Genomic DNA, 26796 nt, shown 5'->3' with positions numbered 1-26796 from the left:
ACATTTTAACTGCATCCATCAGATTTACCTGTTTTAAAAAGTGAAACAAAAGCAAACAGTTCTCAAGAAGAGTTGCTGATTCTCAAATGTTAACTCTGCTTTCACTCCACAGATGCTACCAGACCTGCTGAGTCTCTCCAGCAATTTCTGTTTTTGTTTCAGATTCCTCTACTTAAATATGTTGGAGAAATTTAGAGACAATTTTGTCATTTTAGTGCAAAAACATGAGCTATTATTCAGATCATTCGTCTGTTTACTTTGTAAAGTGAAAAGTGCATGGTCTTCTCACACTCCACTAAGCATTTCCAAATCCCTCCCCTATTAGTGCCATCACATGAGCAGTTATAGTCGTGGTCATAGAGATGTACAGCATGGAAATAGATCCTCTATTCCAACCTGTTCAAGCCGACCAGATATCCTAGCCTAATCTGGTCTCCTTTGTCAGCACTTGGTCCATATCCCTCTAAACCCTTCCTATTCACATACCCATTCAGATGCCTTTTAAATGCTGCAATTGTACCAGCCTCCACCACTTCCTCTAGCGGTTCATTCCATACACGTACCACCCTCTGTGTGAAAAAGTTGTCCCTTAGGTCCCTTTTATATCTTTCTCCTCTCACCCTAAACCTATGCCCTCTAGTTTTGGACTCCCTAACCCCAGGGAAAAGACTTTGTCTATTTATCTTATCATTGCCCCTCATAATTTTGTAAACCTCTATAAGGTCATCTCTCAGCCTCTGACGCTCCAGGGAAAACAGCCCCAGCCTATTCAGCCTCTCCCTATAGCTCAAACCCTCCAACCCTGACAAAAACAACCTGTATGAAACAAAACTGCCAACTGCATAAGTTTGAAACTGCTTCATACACAAAATTAATCAAAATATGACTCTGTAATCAAGCCAGCTCTCAAAATGACATAAAACAATTACTTGAACAGAAAAGCAAAACAATTAACTATTTTGGCAAATTATGTGGTTATATCACAGTAAAATTGCATTCAAATGTAACTTTGCCATTATGATGGCCTAACTGTGGTGTGTATGAGGGAACCAAATGATTGTATGTATCTACCTGTGGTAGATAGAGAACACTTTTTTCCACACCACTTAAAATTCTAACTGCACCAATTCTGAGCTCATCTCTTACAAACATCTTTCCACTTAATTTCAGTATTGATGTACCTTTCTCCACTAATCCTCACAATTTCCCTATTTTTGCAGTGAAACCTCCAATTTATCATGAGCACCAGGTTATAAAATCAATAATTTCACGTGGGACATGCTTGAGAAAAAAACAATAATCCATAATGCATTGAAAATCTTATTTTTGTGAATATCTGTGCTAGCTGGAAAACCTTATTACTTGTTTTTAACAATTCCCCTTCTACAATTAGGGGAAGCTTTGTAGTATTGTCATGGATGTTAATCCAGAAGCTGAATATTATAATATGGGGACCTGGATTTAAAATGCTGCCATTGCATAAGTTGGAATTTGAATTCAATTTTTTAAAAATCTGGAATTAAGAGTCTTATGATGACTGTGAATAGATTGTCAGAGAAAGACCCATTTGGTTCGCTCATGCTCTTTCGGGAAGGAAACTGCATTCATTACCCGGTCTAGCTTACATGTGACTCCAGACCTACAGCAATGTGGTTTACTCTTAACTGCCCTCTGGGAAATTAGGGATGGGCAATAAATGCTGCCTAACCAGTGACACCCTCGTTCAGTGAATGGGTTTTGTTCTTTAAAATCCGATCTTCATGTGTACAGTAGGTCTAGCAGCAGCTGTGGAGAGAAAGCAGAGTTAACATTTGACATCTGAAGACTCTTCTTCAGGTTGTTAATTCTGCTTTCTCCCCACAGATGCCACCAGACCTGCTGAGTTTCTCCGGATATTTGTTTTTTGTTTCAAATTTCTAGCAGCCAAATGAAATAGTACAATAAAGGCCAGTGACCCATCACCAAATCGCCCTTTATTTACATGTGCCTTGTACATTGACAGCACAGTTCTCTTGTTCCTTGTCTAAGTTTATAGTGAGAGATGCCTGTAAATGAGTCAAAATATTGTACAGTGCGATAGCTGAACTTAAAATGGGGAAATGGCTTTCCTTGATTCAATAAACCCTTGCTTCACCTGAAGACACCATGTGCTTTCCAAATCCTGTGTGTATCCAGGAAGGTCAACTATAAATAAGATTTAACAGATTATTGAGTCAGAGTATTGAGTACAGGAGTTGGGAGGTCATGTTGCGGCTGTACAGAACATTGGTTAGACCACTGTTGGAATATTGCATGCAATTCTGGTCTCCTTCCTATCGGAAAGGTGTTGTGAAAGTTGAAAGGGTTCAGAAAAGATTTACAAGGATGTTGCCAGGGTTGGAGGATTTGAGCTATAGGGAGGGGATGAAAAGGCTCGGGATGTTTTACCTGGAGCGTCGGAGGCTGAGGGGTGACTTTATAGAGCTTTACAAAATTATGAGGGGCATGGATAGGGTAGATAGGTAAAGTCTTTTCCCTGGGGTTGGAGTCCAGAACTAGAGGGCATAGGTTTAGGGTGAGAGGGGAAAGATATAAAAGAGACCTGAGGGGCAACATTTTCATGCAGAGGGTGGTACGTGTATGGAATGAGCTGCCAAAGGAAATGGTGGAGGCTGGTACAATTGCAACATTTAAGAGGCATTTGGATGGGTATATGAAAAGAAAGGGTTTGGAGGGATATGGGCCAAGTGCTGGCAGATGGGACTAGATTGGGTTGGGATATCTGGTCGACATGAACAGGTTGGACCAAAGGGTCTGTTTCCATGCTGTACATCTCTATGACTCTATTTAACAATAATATGTTTTGTATATCTCAGATTCTGAAGTATAAATTTAATTCACTGCATATAAAGTTGTATACAGTGTTATAAAAACCAATATCTTCAAAAGTGTGAGAAGGCTGATATTAAAGGATAGAAAAGACCATTGAAACATTACAGCATGACAGAAGTGTTAACATGGGAGCAAAGAGGTTTATTGAAATGACAAGGTCACGGTTATTCCTGCAGTTAGAATGGAGGTCTGAGTCACCCAGTCTGCATTTAGCTGCACCAATGTAAAAGAGACCACATTGTGAGCTGCAAATGTAATAGACTAGGTAGAAAGAAGTCCAAGTGAAATGCTGTGTATTTGGGGTCTTGGACAGTGAGGAGAGAGGGGGTTAACAAATATGTGTGACACCACCTTCTGCGATTTTACATGGGTAGGTGCCATGTAACACTTCTTCCTAGGCCCGGTGGAGTGTTCACAAATGAAGAACATCACAAGGTCAAAGAGCAACATCTCATTCCCCATTTAGGTATTTTATAGCTTTGAGGTCTCAACAGTGAATTCACTAACTTCTGGAACTAATCATTTTACGTCTGCCCTCTATTTTTCTAATTTATTCTCCCCCACTACTACCATCACCCACAGCCATTTCATGTTTGTATCTTAATTAGTTTGTACCTAGTAGAAAGGACAAATTCTCTCCCTTTCAGACCATAATTTGCATCCTTTTTTACTTTTCTCTGCACTTTTAACAATCCCTTGGTCTTTTGCATTAGTCCTCTTGGTCCTCCTCTGCCCCTATCAAATGTTTAGAAAATAATTTATTTTCTAGCATCTTTCCATTCTGAAGAAGAGTCATACCAGACTTGAAAGATGAACTGTTTCTCTCTCCACAGATGCTGCCAGACTGGCTGAGTTTCTCCAGCATTCTGTGTTTGTTTCCGCAGTGTTTTGCTTGATAAAATTATCCTGTTGGGTCGACAGCCTGTTTCTGGGCTTGAACCTCTAACCTTTATGTAAGAATTTGCTAATGACTCCTAAACATGAGAATGAATTGTTTGTGAATATTTTCTGAGTTCTGGGAAATATTCTTTATTTCAACACAGCAATTGCCTTGTTCGTGATTTTTGTTTCTGATTACAGATACTCACCATCCCAAAATACCTGTGATACTAAGGTGAACCTGTGTGGAATATAACTCGCGGCACCAGTTTGTGCTGCTTAGTAATGTTGATTAAAATTGTAAGAGAACATTCACGTGATTCCATCTGGTTTAATATAAAAGAACAGTAACATTGTTGCACTTCTTGTTTTTTTCTCAAGTTCAACTTTCACTCCCAGATTCAATGAGCATAAGCGGCGGTTTCACACAGAAATATCTCGCATCGCAGCTGCATTTTCATTGGGGATCAGCGAACACTCCAGGATCTGAGCACACAGTGAATGGTACCCATTATGCTGCTGAGGTAATACTGTCGGCCTTTGTTGATTTTACTATGCAAAAATTGGTGATTATTTTGTTGATTCATTACAGTTTCAGTAATTATTTTTCATTTGGATTCATTTTAAAGAAAAACGTCTTAAGATTTAATTTTTCTTTAGCTATGGGCTATACCACAACTGGATAAATGAAAGAAAACCATTGCAGCATGATGTTGTCATAGAATCCACAAAATGTGGAATGAGGCAGTTTGGCCCATCGACTCCACACCGACTGTCCAAAGAGCATCCCATCCAGACCCACCCCACTACCCTAAACAATGGTTAATCCATCTATCCTGTACATCCCTGGACACTATATGGGCTGGTTAGCCTGGCTAATCCACCTAACCTGTACATCTTTAGACTGTGTTGGAGGAAACTGCAGCACCCAGAGGAAACCCATGCAGACTTAGGGAGAACATTTTCTGAGGCTGGAATCTAACTCGGGTTCCTGGTGCTGTGAGGCAGTAGTGCTGGCAGCATGAGGTGGGTGGCACAGTAACTCAATGATTAGCATTGCTGCCTCACAGCACCAGGGAACCGGGTTTGATTCCCATCTTGGGCAACTATCTGTGTGGAGTTTGCACATTCTCCCAGTGTCTGCATGGGTTTCCTCCCACAATCCAAAGATGTGCAGGTTAGGTAAATTGGCCATGCTAAATTGCCCATAGTTTTAGGTGCATTCGTCAAGGGTAAATATAGGGTTGGGGAATGGGTCTGTTAGCTTTTTGGACCGAAAGGTTTGTTTCCATATTGTATGGAATCTAATCTAACCACTGGGCTACAGTGCCAACTGCATCTTCCAAAGATGATGGTTTTTGAAAGATGTTATTTCTGTGCCAAGTGCCCTTTGCTAGTTGTAAGATGCACCATGTTTGCTACCATGGCCAATGGTCATTGAAGATTGATAGTTAATATTGGAATAATTCCTCATTGGGGAGAAAGTGAGGACTGCAGATGCTGGAGATCAGAGCTGAAAATGAGTTGCTGGAAAAGCGCAGCAGGTCAGGCAGCACCCAATGTGCAGGAGAATCGACGTTTTGGGCATGAGCCCTTCTTCAGGAATGAGAAAGTGAGGAATGCAGATGCTGGAGATCAGAGCTGAAAATGTCATTCCTGAAGAAGGGCTCATGCCCGAAACGTCGATTCTCCTGCTCCTTGGATGTTGCCTGACCTGCTGCGCTTTCCCAGCAACACATTTTCAGCCATAATTCTTCATTGACCATTTTAACAGGTGCTCAAAGTGACAGTCTGGAATATGACAATTAATTACATTCAACCTTGCTTTGGCTAAAAACATCCTACTGCACAGGGCACATTAACCTGAAGCCCAACGTCATACAGCATGTGCAGGGAATCTGTAGGGCAAGTCTGAATTCCATGTTCTTGTTCTGTGATGTGGTTTGCTGAAAGAACTCATGGTGTCACAAACAAGAAGAATATCGGTATTGTTTCCCCCTTTATTGTCAAAATGACTAACCTCAATGTGAAGTAAGCAACAGGTTCTAACCAGGAGAAATGGTTTGTGTGCATTTTTTGTTAAAACTTTATTTTTTGCATGTGCGAACTGCAATTTAAGAAATTGATCTATAACTGAATTCATCATTCAGTGAAGTATTGCTTTTACAGGCGCTTTTCCAGCAACTCATTATGCTGAATGTCATTAAATTTTTTTGAAATTTAGGAATTTTTAAAAAGCACTATTTGAAATTTATTTGTCTTGTATGCATTTAAGACAGTTCACAAGAATAGCAGATGTACATTTTTATATTGCATGAGAAGAGTGTGCAAATGAGCTGACAGGCTGACTCTGGCAGAGTATTGCCATAGAGAATGGTCTGTATTTAATTCTGTAACGAGAGTGAATCTAAACAGAAGAAATGACTATAGTATGAGAAGCAAGTTGGTTATAGATTGGGGAGCGTTACTAAAAGGGATGACCATGAAAAGGCAATGGCAAACATTCAAAGAGCGTGAATAACTTACAAAACGTGTTCACTCCTCCCTGGTGCAAAGCCTGTAAGATAGCCAAACCACGGTTTACAAGAGAAATTAGAAAGTATTAGACCTAAGGAAGAGGAATCCACATTGGCCAGAAAAAAAACAGACCTGAGAATTGGGAGCAGTTTAGAATTTGAGAGTGCAGGATAAAGGAGGGATTGAGAGAGGGAAAATAGAGTATGAGAGTAAGGCTGTGAGGAGCAAAACAAAACTGCCTGTAAAAGTTTTCTTGTGAGAAGAAAAAGATTGGTGAAGACAAAAGTAGGCCCTTTATGGTCAAACAGGGGAATTTCTAATAGGGAACAAAGAAATGGCTGACCAACTAAATAGATTTGGTTCTGTGTTCACAAGGGAGGACACATAATATAACAGAAATATTGGAGAACACCAGGTTTAGTGAGCGAGGTGTTAAAGGAAATCAAGATTAGTAGGTAAATGGTGAAGGGAAATTTAGATTGAAGCCTGAATTCCCAGGCCCTGATAATCTACATCTGAGTATTTAAGGAAGTGATCTTAAAAATAGTGAATGCATTGGTGGTCATCTTTTAGGATTCTATAAACTCTGGAAAATTTCCTTTCACTTGGAGGTTAGTTAATACAACCCCACTTTTAAAAAAGTGAGGTAGAGAGAAAACTGGGAATTATAGGTCAGTGGGTCTGAAATTTATAGTGGGGGAAAATGCTAGTGTCTATTATTAAAGATTTAATAACCGAGCATTTTTGGGGGAAGGAAATGGCAGGATCAGACTGAGTTGGCATGAATTTGTGAAAGAGAAATAATGCTTGACAACTTTATTGGAACCCTTTGTGGATGTAACTAGTAGGGTTGATAAAGGGATATCTCTGGATATGGTTGATTGGACTTCCAAAAGACTCTTGACAAAGTCCCACATCTAACAGACTAATATATAAAATGTAAAGCACACATGCTTGGGGTTGGTATATTGAGATGGATTAAAAAACTGGTTGGCAGACAGGAAACAAAGTGTAGGAATAGACAAGTCTTTTTCAAGTGACAGGTAGTGACTAGTAGGGTATTGTGGGAATGTAGGCAAGGACCCCAGCTAATTGCAATATATATTAATGATTTAGATGAGAAAAACGTAATATCTCAAGTTGTAGATGATACAAAGCTGGGTGGGAGGGTGAGCTGTGAGGATAAGGCAGGAATGCTTTAGGGTGATTCAGATAAGTTTAGCAAGTGGGTAAATAGATGCAGTGTAATGTGAATAAATGTGAAGTTATCCACTATAGTGGAGGAAGGCAGGTTATTATCTGAGATAGAGAAATGTGCCCATGTACCCTAGTCACTGAAGGTAAGCACACAGGTGCAACAGGCAATAAAGAAGGCAAATGGTATGTTGAGCTTCATAGAAAGAAGACTCAAGTGCAGGAGTGGAGATGGCTTGCTGCAATTATACAGGGTCTTGGTGAGACCCCACCCAGAATATTGTGTTCAGGTTTGACCTCCTTTATCTGAGGAAGCATGCAGTGGAGATGTATGAGTTTGTATTGGCTCGGCTTCTTTCACTAAAGTTCAGAAGAATAGGTGGCGGTGCCTAGAAATCTATAAAATTCCAGAAGACTATGCAGGGTGGATGCTGAAAGGTTGCTCACAATGGTGGTGGGTAGTTCAGAAGCAGCGGTCATTATCTAAGGATACAGTATAAATCATTTAGGACTATGATCAAGCAATATTTCTTCACCCAGAGTGAGCCTGTAGAATTCACTACCACAGACAGCAGTCAGGGTGAAAAATTGTATGATTTTAAGAAGGAGTTGGATATAGCACTTGGAGCAAAAGGGATCAAAGGATAAGGGGGAAATGCAGGAACATAACTCCATAATAATGGCAGAGCAGGTTCAAAGGGCCTATTCCTTCTATTTTCTGTTTCTATGAATCAGTTACAGAAAGCCTGAATGACAGTTAACTGCCAAGCGTAAACCAGGTGTGTTGACCCTGTTGGGTTAAAGAATTACCCTGAAGAAGAAACCAGCAGCACGGGTGTCACCATTTTTAGTTTTCCAGGTATTTTGGCCTTCATTGCAAGAGAATTTGAGTTTAGAAATGGAGACCTTTCAGTCCAGTGTTATACAGGCCCTTGCTGGGACTACACCTGGAGTATTGCATGCTGTTTTGTATACCCAAGAAAGGATATACTTGCCATAGAGGGGGTGCAGCAGATGTTCACTAGACTGATACCAGAGAAGGCACAATTGTCCTATGAGGAGAGATTGATTTACTTGCATTGCTGTTCATTAGAGTTTAGAGGAATGAAAGGGGATCTGATTGAAACATATAAAGTTGTAACAAACTGGGTAGACAAAATACAGTGAAGATATTTTCCCTGTTTGAGGGGGGAGCTAGAAGCAGGAACTACAGTCTCAGGATATATATTCTCCACGTACTCTCCTGTGTTATTTTTCTACCACAAAAGGCTGCAGAGGCCAAGTCACATGAATATATTCAAAATAGAGCCAGTTTTTGATTTCTAAAAGCACCTTAGAGAATTGGCAGAAAGTGGGAATATGCCATTGAAATAGACAATCAGTCATTGGGTGCCATGATGGCTCAATGGTTAGCACTACCACCTCACAGCGCCAAGGACCTGGGTTCAATTCCAGCCTTGGGTGACTGTCTGTCTGTGTGGAGTTTGCACATTCTCTGTGTCTGCGTGAGTCCCTTCTACGTGGTCTGATTCCCTCCCACAATCCAAAGATGTGCATGTTAGGTGAATTGGACAAGCTAAACTGCCTATAGTGTTCAGGGATGTGTAGGTTAACTGCATTGGTCATTCAGGGTCTGGTTGGGATACTCTTTGGAGAGTCGGTGTGGACTTGTTGGGCCTAATGGCCTGTTTCCACACTGTAGGGATTCTACGATGATAATCCTATTGAATGGTGGAGCAGGCTCGATAGGTTGAACAACCTACTCCTGCTCCTAGTTTAAGTTTCCGTGAAATGTCCTGGATCAAACTCTCACTGTAAAGTAAAGACAATACATGCCAGTAGCTAGAATCATTACAGTGGGGCTGAATTGCCTACTCCTATTCCTAGTTCTTATGTACTTCTTATTGCTGCAGATGCACATTGTTCACTTTGCTACCAAGTATGGAAGTTTGGTCAATGCATCACAGAAAGCAGATGGTCTCGCTGTTCTGGCAGTATTTCTTCAGGTAAAGTGCTATTAAGATGAGGTTTGTTAATTTTCTTTGGGAGATCACTTTTTAACAAGAAATATCCCTTTCAATTCAGTTTCTTTGTACATAGCAGTTTCTTTGTACATATTTTGTCTTTTTCCTGCAATGTTTGAAAGCTATGGTCGTCTGTTAATGCTGACACAATTTCTCCTACTTTTGTTGTGCAATTCCACCTTCAGTGAGCCCTTGTTCATCTTGCATCATCACAATTCAACCTGAATTACCACCTAAGTTTTTAACTATTTGATTCTGCTCATGCCTGTATAACATGTCCTCAACTTTGCTTCCTCAATGGTAAAGGTTTTCAAACCTTTCCTCCATCCTCAAACAGCGCAGCTCCCACACACTGAGGCTTTGGGATCCTGTTCCTCTAAAAGTTGTGGAGCAGAGTCCGAGTATTGGGTGGATCTGTTCTTGGTATGCAAGTGGGAAATAGATAATTGTGGTATGTGGTATTGAGTTGCCAACAACTTAGCCATGATTAGCCATTAAATGGCAAAGCAGGCTAAATGGTCTATTCTTGGTTCTAATTCATAAGTTCATACATAACAGAAAATCTGGAGCAACAGCAGCCAGCCTCAAAAGCAGGTGTCAACAATAATAACTTCCATTAAAAATATTTTTCAAGTTTAATATCCCAAGGCATTTCATCAAAGGCATCATAAAAAATGGGCCAAATGCTGACAAATGGAATGAGATCAGTTGAGGATATCTGGTCAGCATAGACGAGTTGGACCGAAGGATCTGTTTCCGTGACTCTAAATCACGTTAACTCTTCACATACAACCTACTCTTAATGTGTATTTTCTTGTCCTTACTAGAAGTTTCAATTAACTTTTCATAATTTTTTTTCTCATTTGGGGCCACTTTGCATGAGGAATAATTTTTTAAAAATATGAAATCAAATGTAAAACTTACAAAATATGCATTTTTAGGTGAAGAAATGTTCCAGGTCTTGCTGCTCCATCTCACAAATGGGTATTTTCTGTACTATCGGTAGTTGATGTCTATTTAACTGCAGCAAAAATAACATTCGCAGTGTTCTGTCTGACAGGGTTTGATGGTTGTGGTTAGATAGTGAGCTGACAGACTGGGGAGGTCGGGGACAGTACCTTGTTTAGCCTGATGAAAATAATCCAGCCCTCCAAGCCTTCAGCGGTGCTATGGAGATCATTTACATGTTGATGCAAACTTGCCTGCTTCCATTTAGGCTGCTAACATTCCCACAACCCAGAAATATCAGCCACCTATACTTAAAAATGGGCTGATGATCAAAATGGACTGGCAATCAAAATGAAGGTGAATGGCCTTTTGGTAATAATTAGCCAAGCTAGTCCCCAGGATTAGGTTCAGTATGCACTCTGTGTAGCACTTCACGCTGGAAAAGAGCTGGCTCAAGGTGAGTATACTTTAGCTTTTTTTTGTTATGTAACCTCTGACATTTTCCTAACCTAATGTGTTTATCTTGCAGGTTGGAGCACAACACAATAAAAACTATGATCACATATTTGATAAGCTTCAAGATATTGCTGAAGGTAATTGGTCAGTGCAAAATACAATTGGCCTGCCATATGTGCAATCAAAAGTATTTGTCTTTTTATCTTTGAGGAACAAAATTCGAATTATTGTTTTATTGCTGTCTAATTAACTCATCACATTGAGCTGACATTGAGTCCAAGTTATTCTGAGGTCACCAAGACACCAATGACTTTCTTGAGCTTTTTGTCACTGCCAGGTATCTGAAGATAAGAGCCTAATTCCAATTCAGTCAACTATTTCCCTTGGCCAGAAGTGGTCCTACCAGCAGCTTGTCACATCCCTACACCGAGTCCATGTCTTATCTGATTGGCACCAATTTTCCAACTCATTGTGTACATTCAAAATGCAAAGTATTGCAGATGTTTGAATTGTAGAAACACCCTGCAGGTTACACAGCATCAGCAGGGTGAATTTTCAAGTTTGATATTTTAGGTTTGGAGACTTCCTCTGAACTGGAAGATATTTTGGATGAACAGCATTGTAAAAATGATGAGCACAAGTGGAAGGAGATTCTTCTGGCACCTAACCGCCCTTAACCTAGCTGCTTGCTGCCTTGTTAATTGTTGCTTTTAGTCTTTGTTCCCATATTTACTCACATTTTTTCCACATGTATCTCTGTTGCCTCTATCTTTAGGGCCGTTGCCAAGGTTTTTGTTGCTGACACTGATCCTATCAGTTAATTATGGAGTTAGTTAGCAATATCTTATCAGAAGCATACGATAGAGTTGTGGGAGACCACTTTAGAACTGACGTTCTTTAATGTTAGTAAGGGAAGGGAACACAGCCAATTTGGGTTTTAAAAGTCCATCCAGACTGGAAGTTGTTGTTGTTAGACTGAAAGTGTTCCAAACGATTTTTAGTTGTTCATTCTAATGCTTTGGGCCTTAGATGTTGTACTGGGACAAATGCTTTTTCTTCTGATTTGAAAGGTTAGATTGAAACACCAATTATCTGATGTCCCCATTTTCCTCCTTTTTGAAAACATCAATTTTGTTGATGGGTCATAAACATTAGACTTTTCCACTCTTTTCATGGTTTCATGTACTAACTCAGGTGAACTGGTTTATCTGTGTGTGTGTGTGTAAATGATCACTCGGCATCTGTTGCTGTAACAGCAGCACTTTTTACCTGTTGTATGGAGTGATGGATAGTGATCAGTAGAGGCTTTCCCATTGTTTTCCATCACATACCTGACCAGGAATCTTCCTTTGTGCTTATTACCTGCCTTTAGCATCTGGTGGATACATTTACCTGCTTGGCCAAACCACTTTGGCCATCAAGTCCTGGAGTGGAACTTGTATGTGGAACTTGTGGCTCAGAGGCAAGGATGTCATCCCCTGTGCTAAAGGACCATCTTATGAGCTATATTGAAAACTACATTGACTTTTTTCTTCCAATGGGAAGAATAGTGGCTACTATTATGATTTTATGATATTATGATACAGATGGTCATGTTCACAGCCCAGATCATCATGGAAGCCAACCTTCCATCCATTGACTCCATTTATACGGAATACTGCCGCAGAAAGGCAGCCAACAAAGACCCATCACATCCTGGCAATGATCTCCTCCAACCTCTTCCATCAGGCAAAAGATACAGAAATTGAACACATGCACCAGCAGGTTCAGGAACCATTTCTTCCTGGTTGTTATTAGACTGTTGAATGCACTCTCTAGCCTCAAATCATGCTGGTCTTGCTAAGGTTGATCTTGCCAAGTGCGATGTAACCTGCATGCCTTTGTCCCAGAGATCTTTTCACCCTCTGATTTGTATGTCCTTGCTTACTGCCCAGCTAGTAAACCAAGGTACAGGTGGCAATAAATCAAATCCAATTTTAAAAAACATATACAGCCGGTCCTTGATGATCAACTGCAGCCAGCTTCCTGAAATCTCTCTGCAATCCACAAACACCAATAATGTTAGAGTTCTGAAGCTTGCTTCAACTGTACAGAAGTCTGGTGGGACCTCACCAAGAGTACTGTATGAAGTTTGAGTCTCCTCAATCTCAGGAATGATCTTATTTCCTCAGAGGGAATGCACCAATAGTTAACAAGACTTCATTCTGGGTTGATAGAACTGTCCCGTGAAGAGAATTTTCACAAAAGGAGCCTTTATTCTGGAGAGTTTTAACAAATGAGTGGTAATCTCATTGACATTCACAAAAGTCTTTCAAGAAATAGACAGGGTAAATGCTTCATCTCAATCCAGGGTGTACAATTTTAAAAAGGGAATGTCATTTGGGTCCAAGCTGAGGAGAAATAATTTTACTCTGAGGGTTTGGAGGTGAATTCTGTAAGTGATGAGACATTGGGTATGAATGGGCTGCAGCCAAGGCCCCTGGGTAAGGATAGTGCAGTTGCCAGAGGGTTAGGATTAGGGCTCTGTTGAAGTGAACTCAGGTGACAATATTTGATGCACAGCCTACAGAAGAATACTGACCAATGTGCACAGCGAAACACTGGGTGCATTGGGAAGCTGATCAGAAAGCTATGGTCCAACACTAACTTCAGAGTATGGACTGCACCGTTTCCAGCCAGGACATGGCGAATAACTCTATTTACATACTTTTGGATTCAAGCATGATGCAGGGTCTGGCTGATGTGACATCCCAATTTCAGCAACTGCAACTCAATGTCTAAATGCTGCATTGGAATAGCTGGCTGCTGTTGTCTTGACTCTGGATTACTGTGTTATAAAGGCCCCCACAGACTGTCCCAACAATTTATCAGTCAGTCCCCAAACAGGTCACTTAGGTCCCCTCCCAAAGAAGAATGGCTTCATGGACCATGCCCCTGCTGTCCCTTCTCAGGATGACAGTGCTCATTCTCCCACCCCTTCCATTCCATTGCCCCCATATTTATATTGACCTTCAGCTAGCCAGTCCCAAATGCTGTCACCACTGATAAGATGGTACAGGCTACAAACAGGCCTTCCAAGTTCACAGCTACATGAAATCCTCCTCCAATGCCATCTGCAGTTGCCCTGTGAAAGTCAGCAACATTTCACCAGCCTTACTACAGCTATTGTGGTAACACCGAATAGCAGGAAGGCAGCTCACCACCAGCTCCTCAGTGGCAAATAGGATCAGGAAACAAAATACTGGCCAGCCAGCAATCCACATCCCACAAGTGAATTTAAGAAAGAGACCAGGACAGGCAGAAAACAAGAACTAAGGAAATGCACAAGTTGATTACTGACCTCCAAGTGCAATATTGCATGTTATCATTTATACACACAGTTTGGAACACTTGTTTTGCTGATGGTTTTATTTTTGTAATTTTGGCCAGCTGGATGGTGACATAATGGGAGCGAGGGTGAGGCACTAATCCTGAATTTGGAACTGGAGCTGTAATTACTCACATCAGACTATCCTTTGCTCTTTCACAGGATTGGCCAATACTGGCCATACCCACAATTATTGCCTGGTCCTAATTGCAATTGACCGGAGTGGTGTAATGCCCATTTTAGAGTTCAGAGTCGTGTGTTTGACTCTGAACCTGGAGTCAACCGTCAGTCAGTCCAATTAAGGATAGCAATTAAAATTCCCATTTCATTGTGGGGAGAGCTCTTAACAGAAATAGAGTTGGTCTCCTGTGTTTGCTTTTTGAGCCATGGGCTGTGTAAACAAATGAATCCCATAAGGTGAGACTTACTGGAGAAGATAGCAGACCACAACGAGTGATACTCCCTCTGGAGAGTAAAGAAGTTGACAACCAATCAGACTTCTGATGTTGTGTGGTCATTTTGGAGGTTGAAGAGAAGATCTGAGGAAGATTGCTGTAAGATGGAGGAGTCTTGGAAGGTGCCTGGAAGGTGAGCACATACATAATTGTAGTTGCAGAGGAGTTGAGGATTAGAATTCTTTCCTGTGCAAGGATCTCATTATCTGGTGCAGAGCCTTGATGTGCACATCAAAATAATTTCCTCAGCATGTGGGGGAGTCCAACATTGATGGTCCAACATGCCGTGACTTCATAAGTCCATGCATTCACAACTCTTACACAGAGAGTTGTGAACGCATGGAATGCATTGCCAGCGGTGGTGGTGGAAGCAGAATCCATTAGGGGCATTTAAGTGACTGCTGGACATGCACATGGACAGCAGGGAATTGAGAGGTGCATAGGTTAAGTTATTTTATTTTACAATAGTCCTCGGCACAACTTCGTGAGCCAAAAGGCCTGTTCTGTGTTGTACTTTTCTATGTTCTATGTCTGTCTTCATTTGAATGTGTTGTCCAGCTCTTACAAAGTGTATTGCCCAGTGAGATGCAAGATAGCATGTAGTTATTTGCAAGGTGCCACCAATGTCTGCATTTGATGCTTGGAACATCTGAGAAATAAAGAAGGTGTGAGCTATAATGAGCTGGAAGGCTATAAACTGTGGATGGCGAGAAGGTCTTAGAATCATAGAATTCCCTACAGTGTGGAAACAGTCCACACTGACCCTCAGAGTATCCCAACCAGACCCATTCCCCTACCCTATTATTCTAATGCACCTAGCCTGCACATCCCTGAACACTATGGGCAATTTAGCATGACCAATCCATCTAAACTGAACATCTTTGGACTGTGGGAGGAAACCAGAGCACCCAGAGAAAACCCACACAGACATGGAAAATGCACAAACTTCACACACTGTCACCCTGGGCTGGAATTGAACCCAGGTTCCTGAGCCACCATGCCACTGATTGTGGTGTGAGATTTTTGGTGATGAGGGCACAGATGGCTGCTGTCATCCAGCTGGGAAATTACCAGGTGGAACCTTGTTGTGGCGATATGGGGTATGGGCTGCCAACTGGCTGTCTTTGAGATGGTTCCCATCCTGTATCCCTATCAGGTCAGTGACAGGCTTTTCTCCATGGATCAAGGACCCCACAGAAGGAGGTCCTCCCCTCTGAGAGCCACTGGCTAATCAAAGGCTGACTGCACTCCTGTACTTCCAGAAGTGCTTCCAGAAGCTGTGGTTTCTGCCAGTACTAGTTCCATCTGAGAGCTTTGATTGTGGAGGGATCGAAGCACAGCCAAGTTATTGGTTAGGAGGGTGTTGTGGAGTGGTAGGTTACAGGGAAGGAAGTTGACAGCAAGGGGAGGACTGAGGAATATTAAAAGTACACTGACAGCCATTTTCCTCATACACAGCTGCCATTGTAAATCCACCAAGTTTATGGCTCCATTCAGTATCCAAGCACTAAGGACTCATTGTCTCTGCCAACTTGCGTAGTACTGAGCTCTCATATTCCCAAGGTCTGTAATGCTGCCCTCTAATGTCTTAACAGTTCCTGCCTCTACCAACTTCTTTCAAGTTGAGAGTTTCAGATGCACACAACCCTCTGGGTGAGAAAATATTTCCTCAAATCCCCTCTAAACCTCCTGCTCCTTAGCTTTTAAACTGTGCCCCCTGGGTAGTGACCTTCCACAAAAGGGATTAGTTTCTCCCTATCTACCAAGTCTATGCCCCTCAGAACTTTTGTACACTGCAGTCTGATCCCCCCTTTAGGCTTCTCTGCTCTATGTAAAACCACTGCAATCCATCTAGTCTCTAGCCCATAATTGCAATTCCATAAAATTGTATTTCCATTAATTACAACATAAAGTTACAATGGGAATTTAAGGCAAGTAATTATTTTTCAGCTATTGATGCTAATTTCCCTGGAAGTTTTGCTGATCTTTCACCAACATTAATCCAGGGATCTGTAGAAAGCCCCATGGAAATTCAAAGCAATCATTTCAGCAAGGCCTGGACATTTCTACACCTCAGTGCATTGACCTGCTTCAGTGCACTGGCTGCTCCTTCCCACAGATGAAGTCATTTATATGAATTTGGCAAGATTACCTTGGTGCTGATATGATTAAGTGACAAATCATTTTCTGAGGCCCTAAATAAGCAGGAGGATAAAATGATGTATAGGTTACAAGACTGTGCACTCCAAAAACAGAATTTCTCTCTCAAACTCTGACCAACTAACAGACTTGGAAACCCTATCCATGAAAGACAGTTTCCCAATCAGTTGAAGAAGTGAGGAGTTACTGTCAGGCCTTACTGTCAGTAATAGGCCAAACTAGTTCAAAATGGACAGAACGTCTGACCGAGGGAAAAGGTTGGAGAAGGGAACTAAACTTGCTGTGGTTTGTTTTGTTTACATGCCAATACACTGACAGTTTTCTAGTCAAACGTCTATTCTTTTGCTAGTGTTCCTCATGCACCACTGCCTGTGTGTCTCAGCAGTTTGATGTTAAGTGTATTGTAGTTCAGAATGCTGATGGTAAACGCCAGCATTGCTGCTTTGATAACATGACAGATAACACATTAACCTGCACGTAAAGAACTTTGAGATAAGGGCATTGAGTTTCCATAAAGATAATTTCTTTCTCTCTCTGGTTCAGATGCTTGCTGTTTATTTTGTCAATTCCTTAGTGAGTAGACTTAAGGATTCCAGCTCAGCCTCCAGCTAAATATGACTCTAGTCAAAATTTACAAGTGTGCTGTTGCATGCTGTCCATCACAATGCCATTCTAAACATGTTGTGTTTGTATAGTTTGATGTTATCACCATTTGCACCCTGCCCCTCCCCAATTGTCTGTAAATCATCAGCCATCATCTTCAGTATCTCAAAGTTTCCCCAGCTCTCTATAGAATGTTTTCCATAGCCACTGACTCCATCTGTCCCCTTGGCAACTCTGAGACTAAATCATTCTGCTTCCTGTCATGTTAATGGTTTAATAATCAAATGTTTGTCAAGGATTAATTAACTCTGTGAGTTAGTTTATTTACAACAGTAAAACTAATTACAAGGCTAACAAAATCAATTGATTTGCGTGTGCAGCCTTCAGACTCTAAGGAGACTGACAGGAAAATTCAAAAGATTATATAAGCACAGTAAAGTTCTAGAGTGCTTAACAGGAGAGCTTTCTTAAAGGCAAAGGGCATACACCTAACATTTCATGGTAGGTTTGACTGAGATGATCATCTGGCCAAATACCCACACCATTATTGAGACTACCCATTTGTACCTTTTGTAACATCGCTCAACTTTGCCCTCATCTCAATTCATTTGCTCATCACCTCTAAAGATAAAAATTCCAATAGACACTCAGCCCTCGGTAAATTTGACATTATCCAAATTCTACCACACATGTTCTACCTTGCAGCCAGTTCCATTCACTTATATGCCTATTGATCTGTACTGGATTTGGTTAAGAAATGCTTCAATTTTAAAAGTCTCAAACTCATCGCCAATTTCTTCCAAGCCACCCTTCCTATCTCTAATCTCCTCTCATTGTGACCTGTTGACCCAGTTGTTAGCCATAGTTCAGCTGGCAAGGCTCTGAGATCTGGAATCCTCTGTCTGCCTGTCACCCCAATTTCTTTAAGATGCTCCTTAATAATGTTTCTAACTAGGCTTTTGTTAATTTGTCCTGATCTCTCCTCATGTGTGTTGGTGTCATAAAAGTAAACAATGGCGATAAATGGGTGTTTTTCTGGTTGGTGATCAGAGGCTTGTGGTGTTCCTCAGATCAGTGTTGGGACACCATTTAATTAGATAATGTGGAGTTATGGACCAAGTGTAGTGTGTCTATGTTTGCATGTGACACCCAGATGAGTGGTAGAGCTAAGTGTGCAGAGGACACAAAGTCTGCAGAGGGATATAGATAGATTAAATGAGTGCGCAAGGGTCTGGCAGATGGGGCACAATGTTGGTAAATGTAAGGTCATCTATTCTGGACAGAATACCAGCAAATGGACCATTATTTAAATAATGAAAAAAATGCAGCATGTTGCTGTACAGAGGGACGTGGGTGTCTTTGAGCATGAATCACAGAAGGTTGGTCTGTCAGTGCCACAGGTAATCAAGAAGGAAAATGGAATATTGACCTTCATTGCTAAAAGGATGGAGCTTAAAAATAAGGAGGCCACACCTTTCATACTGTGGACAGTTTTGACCTTCTTACTTGAAAAAGAACATACTGGCACAGGAGTGGGTACAGAGGAGGTTCACGAGGTGGATTCCAGAATTGAGAGAGTTGGCTTATGAGGAGAAACTGAGTAGACTGTGACTGTACTCAGTGGAATTTAGAAGAATGAGAGGGGATCCTTATAGAAACATATAAAATTATGAAGGGAATAGATAAGATAGAAGCAGGGAAGTTGTTTCCACTGGTGAGTGAAACTAGAACTAGGAGGCAGATCCTCAAAATAAGACGGTGCAGATTTAGAAGAGGAACTTCCTCTCGCAAAAGGTTGTAAACCTGTGGAACTCCCGGCCCAATGAAGTGGTTGAGGTGACCTCAATGAATGTTTTTAAGGTAAAGATAGAATTTTTGAACGGTAAAGGAATTGGTGAGCGGGCGAGTAACCACTCAACTTGGTGTCATCTGCACTTTGACACACTACACTCGGTCCACAACTCCACATTATCTAATTAAATGGAGTCCCAACATTAATCTAAGGAACATCACTAACCTCTAATTGCCAACCAGAAAAACACCAATTTAACCCCACTCTTTGCTTTTATGACACCAGTACACATGATGAGAGATCCGGACAAATGAGTCCATGAAACAATCAGCCATGATCTTATTAAATGGCAGAGCAGGCTCGATGGGCCAGATGGCTTACTCCTGCTCCTAACTCGTATGTCCTATAACACTCCTGCAAAGTTCCTTGGGACTTAAAGATGCTATAAATCCAAGTTGTGATTATTATTGAAATATGCAGTATATATTGTGTATTTAACACCTATATCAAGAATCTGGAAATAGTGATGCTGGAAAAGCACAGCAGTTTAGACAACATCCAAGGAGCAGGAAAATCGATGTTTCGGGCAAAAGCCCTTCATCAGGAATACAGGCAGAGAGCCTGAAGAGAGGAGAGATAAATAAGAGGGTGGGGGTGGGGAGAAAGTAGCATAGAGTACAATAGGTGAATGGGGGAGGGTATGAAGGTGATAGGTCAGGGAGGAGGGTGGAGTGGATAGGTGGAAAGGAAGATAGGCAGGTAGGACAGGTCATGAGGGCAGTGCTGAGCTGGAAGTTTGGAACTAGGGTGAGGTGGGGAAAAAGGAAATGAAGAAACTAGTGAAGTCCACATTAATGCCCTGGGGTTGAAGTGTTCCGAGGCGGAAGATGAGGCGTTCTACCTCCAGGCATCGGGTGGTGAGGGAGCAGCGGTGAAGGAGGCCCAGGACCTCCATGTCCTCAGCAGAGTGGGAGAGGTAGTTGAAATGTTGGGCCACAGGGCGGTGTGGTTGATTGGTGTGTGTGTCCCAGAGATGTTCCCTAAAGTGTTCTGCTAGGAGGCATCCAGTCTCCCCAATGTCGAGGAGACCGCATCAGGAGCAACGGATACAATAAATGACATTGGTGGATGTGCAGGTGAAACTTTGATGGATGTGGAAGGCTCTTTTAAGGCCTTGGATGGAGGTGAGGGAGGAAGTGTAGGCGCAGGTTTTGCAATTCCTACAGTGGCAGGGGAAGGTGTCAGGATGGGACAGTGGGTTGTAGGGGGGCGTGGACCTGACCAGGTAGTCACGGAGGGAACGGTTTTTGCGGAAGGCAGAAAGGGGTGGGGAGGGAAATATATCCCTGGTGGTGGGGTCCATTTGGAGGTGGCGGAAATGTCGGCGGATGCTTATACCTTTCTATATCAAGAGCTCTGTCTGGAATCTGTTTCTACATTATGGCTTTAAGCCACCTCTGAGTAACTGTTGAGAATGTATTTAAGTTGCTAAATCCCTAGAGTGTGGAAACAAGCCAATCGGCCAGTTGAGTCCACCCTGATCCTCCAAGGACCATCTCACTCCTATACTATCCTGTAACCCTGCATTTCTCACGGCTAATCCACCCAGGATCTTTAGAATGTGGGAGGAAATCAGAGCACCCAGAGGAAACCCACATAAACTCAAGGAGGTAGTTGCCTGAGTGTGGAATTGAACCAGGATCCCTGATGCTGTGAGGCAGCAGAGCTAACCACTGAGTCACTGTGCTGCCCCACAGCATGACTGTTTCTCTTGTGATTCTTGTGAAGAAAGCTAACACTTCATCTTTTTTCTGTCTCTTCTTCCCAGCCCTCTCTTCCCATTCTTACTTATTTAACTTGCTTCTCCTGTTTGTTCCTGACTGGTCTCTCACCCCCCTCCTTGAAGAAATCCAATTAATGAGCAATATTTTGGGTGAAAGCAGAGTTCTGTGGATGTAGCTCTGTTTAAATGTCAGGAGTTACATTCTCCCATTCAGCACATGCCATAGCTGCTCAGAAACCTGGCAGGGATAAAGTTGATATAATGGTATGTGGTTTGGATAAAAGATGTTACCACATCAGACCAATGTGGTGTACCTCACCAGACTGCAATTTATTTTAGTCCTTTTCAAAGGTTTATTTCACAGTTTTTAAAAATGTGACTGAGGTGGCATTCATTTAAATTAGTATTTTAAAACATTTCAAATAGATGAAATTAATTTATGTAACTTAAAAATAGTTTTAACATGAATTGATTTGAGATTGAAGTCAACATTTTAAAGTATTTATGAAGACAAAATTACAGTAGTAAAATAAATGCAAATCTTTGAGTTGATCTCAGATTTTTATAGTCCGTTTCTGACATTTTGATCTTTCTTGTGATGCTCTCATTGTTTTGTTTTGATTCCTTTGTAGGTGCCACTATAAAAATTTCTGGTTTCGACATAAGCACATTGTTACCCAGTCAGCTACACCACTTTTTCCGCTATACTGGATCTTTGACAACGCCGCCCTGTTTTCAGACAGTTACCTGGACTGTATTCAATGAGGTTGTCCTAATTTCTCAAGTACAGGTACTTCTGCAACTACCAAAGTTAGTTTAGCTAATAGTGAAATAGCATCAAAGTTAGTGTGTCAGCCAATGCCTCTTACTTTTCACCCATTGTTACCTGAAGTTATGTGCACAGCTTGCATTTAGCAGTTGAAGGATCTGATACAGGTTCCTACCTCATGGTTACGAATAAAAAAAAAACATAATTGAATAGATTGAGGAACCATATAGCTTACTTCTGCTCCTTATTGCCTCAATGAGACCTGCTTTCTCCTTTACTATCTATCAGTCTTTTAGTTTAGCAACAATAGGTAATGCTAATGTAATAGTACTTAACACAATCGCAAAATAATTCTTACAATGTTTAAATTAATCAGTTGTAATAGCAGAGTTAATTTAGCAGATTCAGGGATAGGATTTAATGCTCCATTTCAGATGGTGCAGGGAACAAGTTAAATCCAGCAGGGGGTCTACCATGACCTACCCGTCTGCCCCCGCTTTCACCACAACTATACTAGCTGCAAGGTAACCTACGCATTAATGAATTATCAGATCAGTCATGATCTCATTGAATGTGGAAAAGACTTAATGGGCTGAATGGCCTACTTTGCTTCTATGTCTTTTGGTCCTATGGACATGGGACAATTGAAAGTGGATCTTCCAGTTGTTAGTGGCATGTAACCTAAGACAGGAGAGACTATACAATGCAGGTAAACTATACAGCATGGACTGGCATGAGAGAGCTCACCTTTTGACACCTCCATCCACCCAGTGACTACTCTTCCTGATGATGTCTGAAAACCCAACCTAGCTGACCTCACTGACACCTCCTCCCCACCCCCAAGCACTACGGTTCCCCCCCCCCCCATCATGTGCAAAGTTCCAAACAAAGGCAGTTTGCCACCTTGTTGTCCAGGTGCAATCCCGGCAATGACCTGTAGTCCTGTCAGCACAATGACAGCTATACTACTGATTGGCAGACATTCTCAATTGGCCACTAAATGGGCATAGGGCTTCATGAGTGAGATTCATACTGACCCTATAAATGGAGGTTCAGGTGGGGACCACCATACCCTGGATAACACCTTTTTCATTACTTTAATGGCAACAATGCTTTGTCCTAGACTGTTGTCTTGATGCAGAGAACTCCTGCTCTGGCATGGCTACCAGAAGAAATTGGGAATCCAAAATTTCATGCCTCAATCCAGCATTTTTCATTATTGCAGGGACAGGATTGGGGTCATTTAAATAATTTTCTGCCTCTGCTGAAATTAGATTTTGGATTTCTGTTTTCCCCTTGAACACATAATGTGATGGTTAGATGAGTGATGAGCTGGTTGACTTAGTGTATTTCATTTGTATTACCAGGGTGTCCTTTTGGAGAGCTGAGATGTCCCCCATTGATATGGTCCTGGGCACCATAGACATATGGACAGGAATTCTCCTGGCAGGAATGGGATTAGCCATCCTTTTGAGGTTGGGGATCAGGAATCCTTTGGGGGTAATGTGCCAATGCCCTTTGGGGCTGAACTGTGGAGCTGATTGTGCATAATCTCCTTGGAACTGTCCAACTTGTCAAGACCTCATAAAAGTTATCTTGAAGTGTCAGCCTGTCAAGAAGTATCAAAGTGTTTTTATGAATGGGAATTTTTTTCAAAAGTGCAATATAGAATGTTAAATTAATCTTTTTGTTCCCATATGCATGGGCATATGAATACTGAATTCATTAGATGGTCAGTGAAGAATAGAAAGGGTGGTAGATGGAATGCACTAAATTTCCATAAGAGTGTGAGGGATCAAGGGGATGGGTAGAGGACATGGGTGTTATGAAGGGCTATGAGGGAAGAGGGCATTAGGTTCAATGGGTTGACATGGTAGGGTATGGGGTCTGTCTAAGGGAGAGGGGGGAGCAGGAACAAAGCTTTATTATCATGTCTCTTCTTAAACTTTGAGTACAGCACTGGAGCCCTGAAGTAGGTTTTCTGCCCTTGCCTGAAACATCCATTTTCCTGCTCCTCAGATGCTGCCTGACCTGCTGTGCCTTTCCAGCACCACTCTAATCTTGACTTTCTGCCAGTCCAGTTAGTCTGTTTCTCCAGATCAGCAGATCAAAATCCAACCTGCCTTTCCATCCAGAGCAAATATCCAGACCCATGAAAGAAAACTGGGGGGCTAATGCAAGTCCATGTATCTCCTGTGCTAAATTCCTAGCTGTTTTAAGCTGGGAACCAATAATCAGAATGGGGTGGATTTTTCATGGAGACAAATCAGCCTCCAACAATCTCAATTAGTTAGGACACTGCCAACCAGAAATCTGGCTGCCCCACTGTGATCTCTCTCTCTCATATGGCTCTTATGGCACAGTGGGAGTGTCCCTACTTCTGAACCAGGAAATCTGAGTTCAAGCCCCACCTGCTCCAGAGGTGTGTGATAACATCTCTGAACAGGTTATCTTTTTTAAAAATTGGCTCAAAATCGGGCTTGTGCCCCCAACATGGAAGAAAATCTTGTCCTAGAAAGCTGCTATGCAACCTGATTGGCTGGCAGCCTCTGAAAGCCCAATAGTGCCAAAACAGAGTGGTGGCCACTGCTGGAACTACAACTGGTACCAAGGAAGAATAGCAGATGTCACCCATAGTTTAAATAAGTCACATAATTTTGAGCGGACTCTGCTGGGAGACCACAATGATGGAAGAGTGGTGTGAGGGGATCAGAGTGATGACAGGATCGAGGATGCATGATTAGAGGAGGCTTTGAAGGTGGGAGTGGGGAAAAGCTTCCTGATGGGTGCAGAGTTATGGTTAAAAGCTTGTTTCATTTTTCCCCATAGTCTTAAAAAAAATTGCAGCAGAGATGGATTAAATTTCTCACAGGCAAGTTAATTGGGACTCAATAGACCTGAGGATAATGGGCAGTGGAGTTGAACCATAGGATTTACACCTAGACTGATATCTTCTCAATTACAAACCTAGTTCACAATAAGGGGAAATTATGATCCAACTATCAGGGCTGGATTCTAGCCCATGACCTAACTGGAACCTGATTCTCCAGAAACCTTGAACAATTAGAGACACCAGCACTGTCTAAAATGCTGATAGAAGGAACACTTGCATTGTGTGTGAAACACATCAATAGTTATAGAAGGGCTACAAGTACAGAAAGAGGCCATTTGGCCCATCATGTCTGCATTAGCTCAATACAAAAGCAATTCACCTGTGCCGGATCCCTGCCTGTTCCCCTAGCCTGAAAAAATATTTTAGCTTATTATCCAATTCTCATTTGACAGCCATGATTGAATCTGCCGGTGTCACACTCTCAGGCAGAGCATTACATCATCTCTTAACCACTCACCATGTGAAAACCTATTTTCATTGCCCTGCTTGTATTCCACAAACACTGCTGGAAAGTCACTTCCAATTCTCCATGGAGTTCAAACCTGGAGGGTATAATTTTAAGGTGAGAGAAGAAAGGGACCTGGGGGTCCCTTTTCTCTCTCTGAAGGTGGTTCATTGGTGGAAAGAACTAATGACGAAATGGTAGATGCAGGTACAGTTACAACATGTTAAAAGACATTTAGACAGGTACATGAATAGGAATTGTTTACAGGGATATGTTTACATGAAAATAGATTAGTTTAATTTGGGAAACTTGGTCGGCAAGGATGAGTTGGGCCAAAGGGCCTGTTTCCATGCTCTGACTCTGTGACTGTATCTGCACCTACCATCAGCTGTACAAGTTTCTCAAACTCAATTGACCAGGCTTAAAAATGGATTTACCTAAACTGCATGATTTCTTCTATTCGAGGGTGGGTAGGCCATGGTTTAGTAATAAGGCTGTTGCATTATGTGACAATACTGCTCCTTTAACAAGGTTATGCTGTCCATTTTTTTTCCAGTGAGGTTGCAAAAGACACAGGCTCCGAAAAGTCCAGGTTTGAAGGGTTTTAGGGCCAATTTGGTTACAGCCAACAGATACTGCCTCAGAAAAAAGGCTTTCAAGTTAAAAAAAATCTTGTACAATGAAAAGGGAGTGGCCAGTTTCCCAGCTCAGCTTTTCTCTGCTTTTAGTGAATAGCCAGACCAATCATGCAGCTGTGAAGCTGCTAGACCCAAAGAAGCAGGTCCATGCTGAACCTCTCTCTCTCTGACTTCTCTCCTGCAAGAGCCTGGGGTTGATTTTACCTTTTGTGCCAAGGGGTGTTTATGGGGATTGTTGCAAGTATTTGGAACAGCATCATTAAATGGGGATGATCTATTGGGTTTTCGGATAGGTTAAGTTATTCAGTATTCTGTTCCCTTTTGTTCAGTCAGTGACCTTGTAAATAAACGTTGTTTTGCTTAAAACAAAGTGGTTTGACCAACTGCACCATTCCTGGAATATCCGCATTATATCTGCTTAAAACAATGACCACAGTTAGGGTCTGGGCTACTGAAATGTTTTGAGGGGGTCTGACCTGGTCCATAACAATTAGTAATGCAGCAACTCAGATTAATGTTCTGGGCTCATGGATTGGAACAATGGCAGTGTTGGGAAAATAAATGATTCGCTAATTTCCTTCCTCTCAGGGAAGCGAATCTGCCATCTTTACCTCATCTTGCCTATATGCAACTCCAGACCAATAGTAATGTTAATGGCCTTTTGAAATGGCTTGGAAAGCCCGTCCATTGTGTCAGACAACTACAATGTCTAAAGAAAGTGACAAAATTGAATGGACCACCCAGCATTGATCTAGGCATCAGAAATGATATTGGCAAAAACAGCCTTGTCTTGCCTTCTATACCAATATCTGGGGTCAATGCCAAAATAGGAATAGCTTTCTCTCAGACTAGTCAAGCATCAACCTGACTAAATTAAAGTTTTTAAATCATATTGTACAGACACTGTCCCAGACAGTATCAATAAGACCTTTTGGATATACCCGTCCAAGCAGTGTTAGTGATGGTACAATGGTATACAATCAGGAGGGTTTGCCCTGGGAT

General features: G+C 41.7%; 1 protein-coding gene across 1 annotated transcript in view; it reads left to right on the top strand.

Moving 5' to 3' along the window:
• Positions 1-26796, top strand: part of ca9 (carbonic anhydrase IX) — a 110830-nt gene that overhangs the window by 42872 nt on the left and 41162 nt on the right. The window contains exons 4-7 of the mRNA XM_060821209.1: positions 4132-4274; positions 9375-9467; positions 10963-11026; positions 21682-21839. Coding sequence (XP_060677192.1) covers positions 4132-4274; positions 9375-9467; positions 10963-11026; positions 21682-21839 — 458 coding nt within the window. The remainder of the gene's footprint in view (positions 1-4131; positions 4275-9374; positions 9468-10962; positions 11027-21681; positions 21840-26796) is intronic.

Source organism: Hemiscyllium ocellatum, chromosome 1 (assembly GCF_020745735.1).
Source record: "Hemiscyllium ocellatum isolate sHemOce1 chromosome 1, sHemOce1.pat.X.cur, whole genome shotgun sequence".
In the NCBI taxonomy this organism is placed as follows: domain Eukaryota; kingdom Metazoa; phylum Chordata; class Chondrichthyes; order Orectolobiformes; family Hemiscylliidae; genus Hemiscyllium; species Hemiscyllium ocellatum.
Note: the sequence above shows the minus strand (reverse complement) of the source record. Positions and strands in the feature narration are given on the sequence as shown.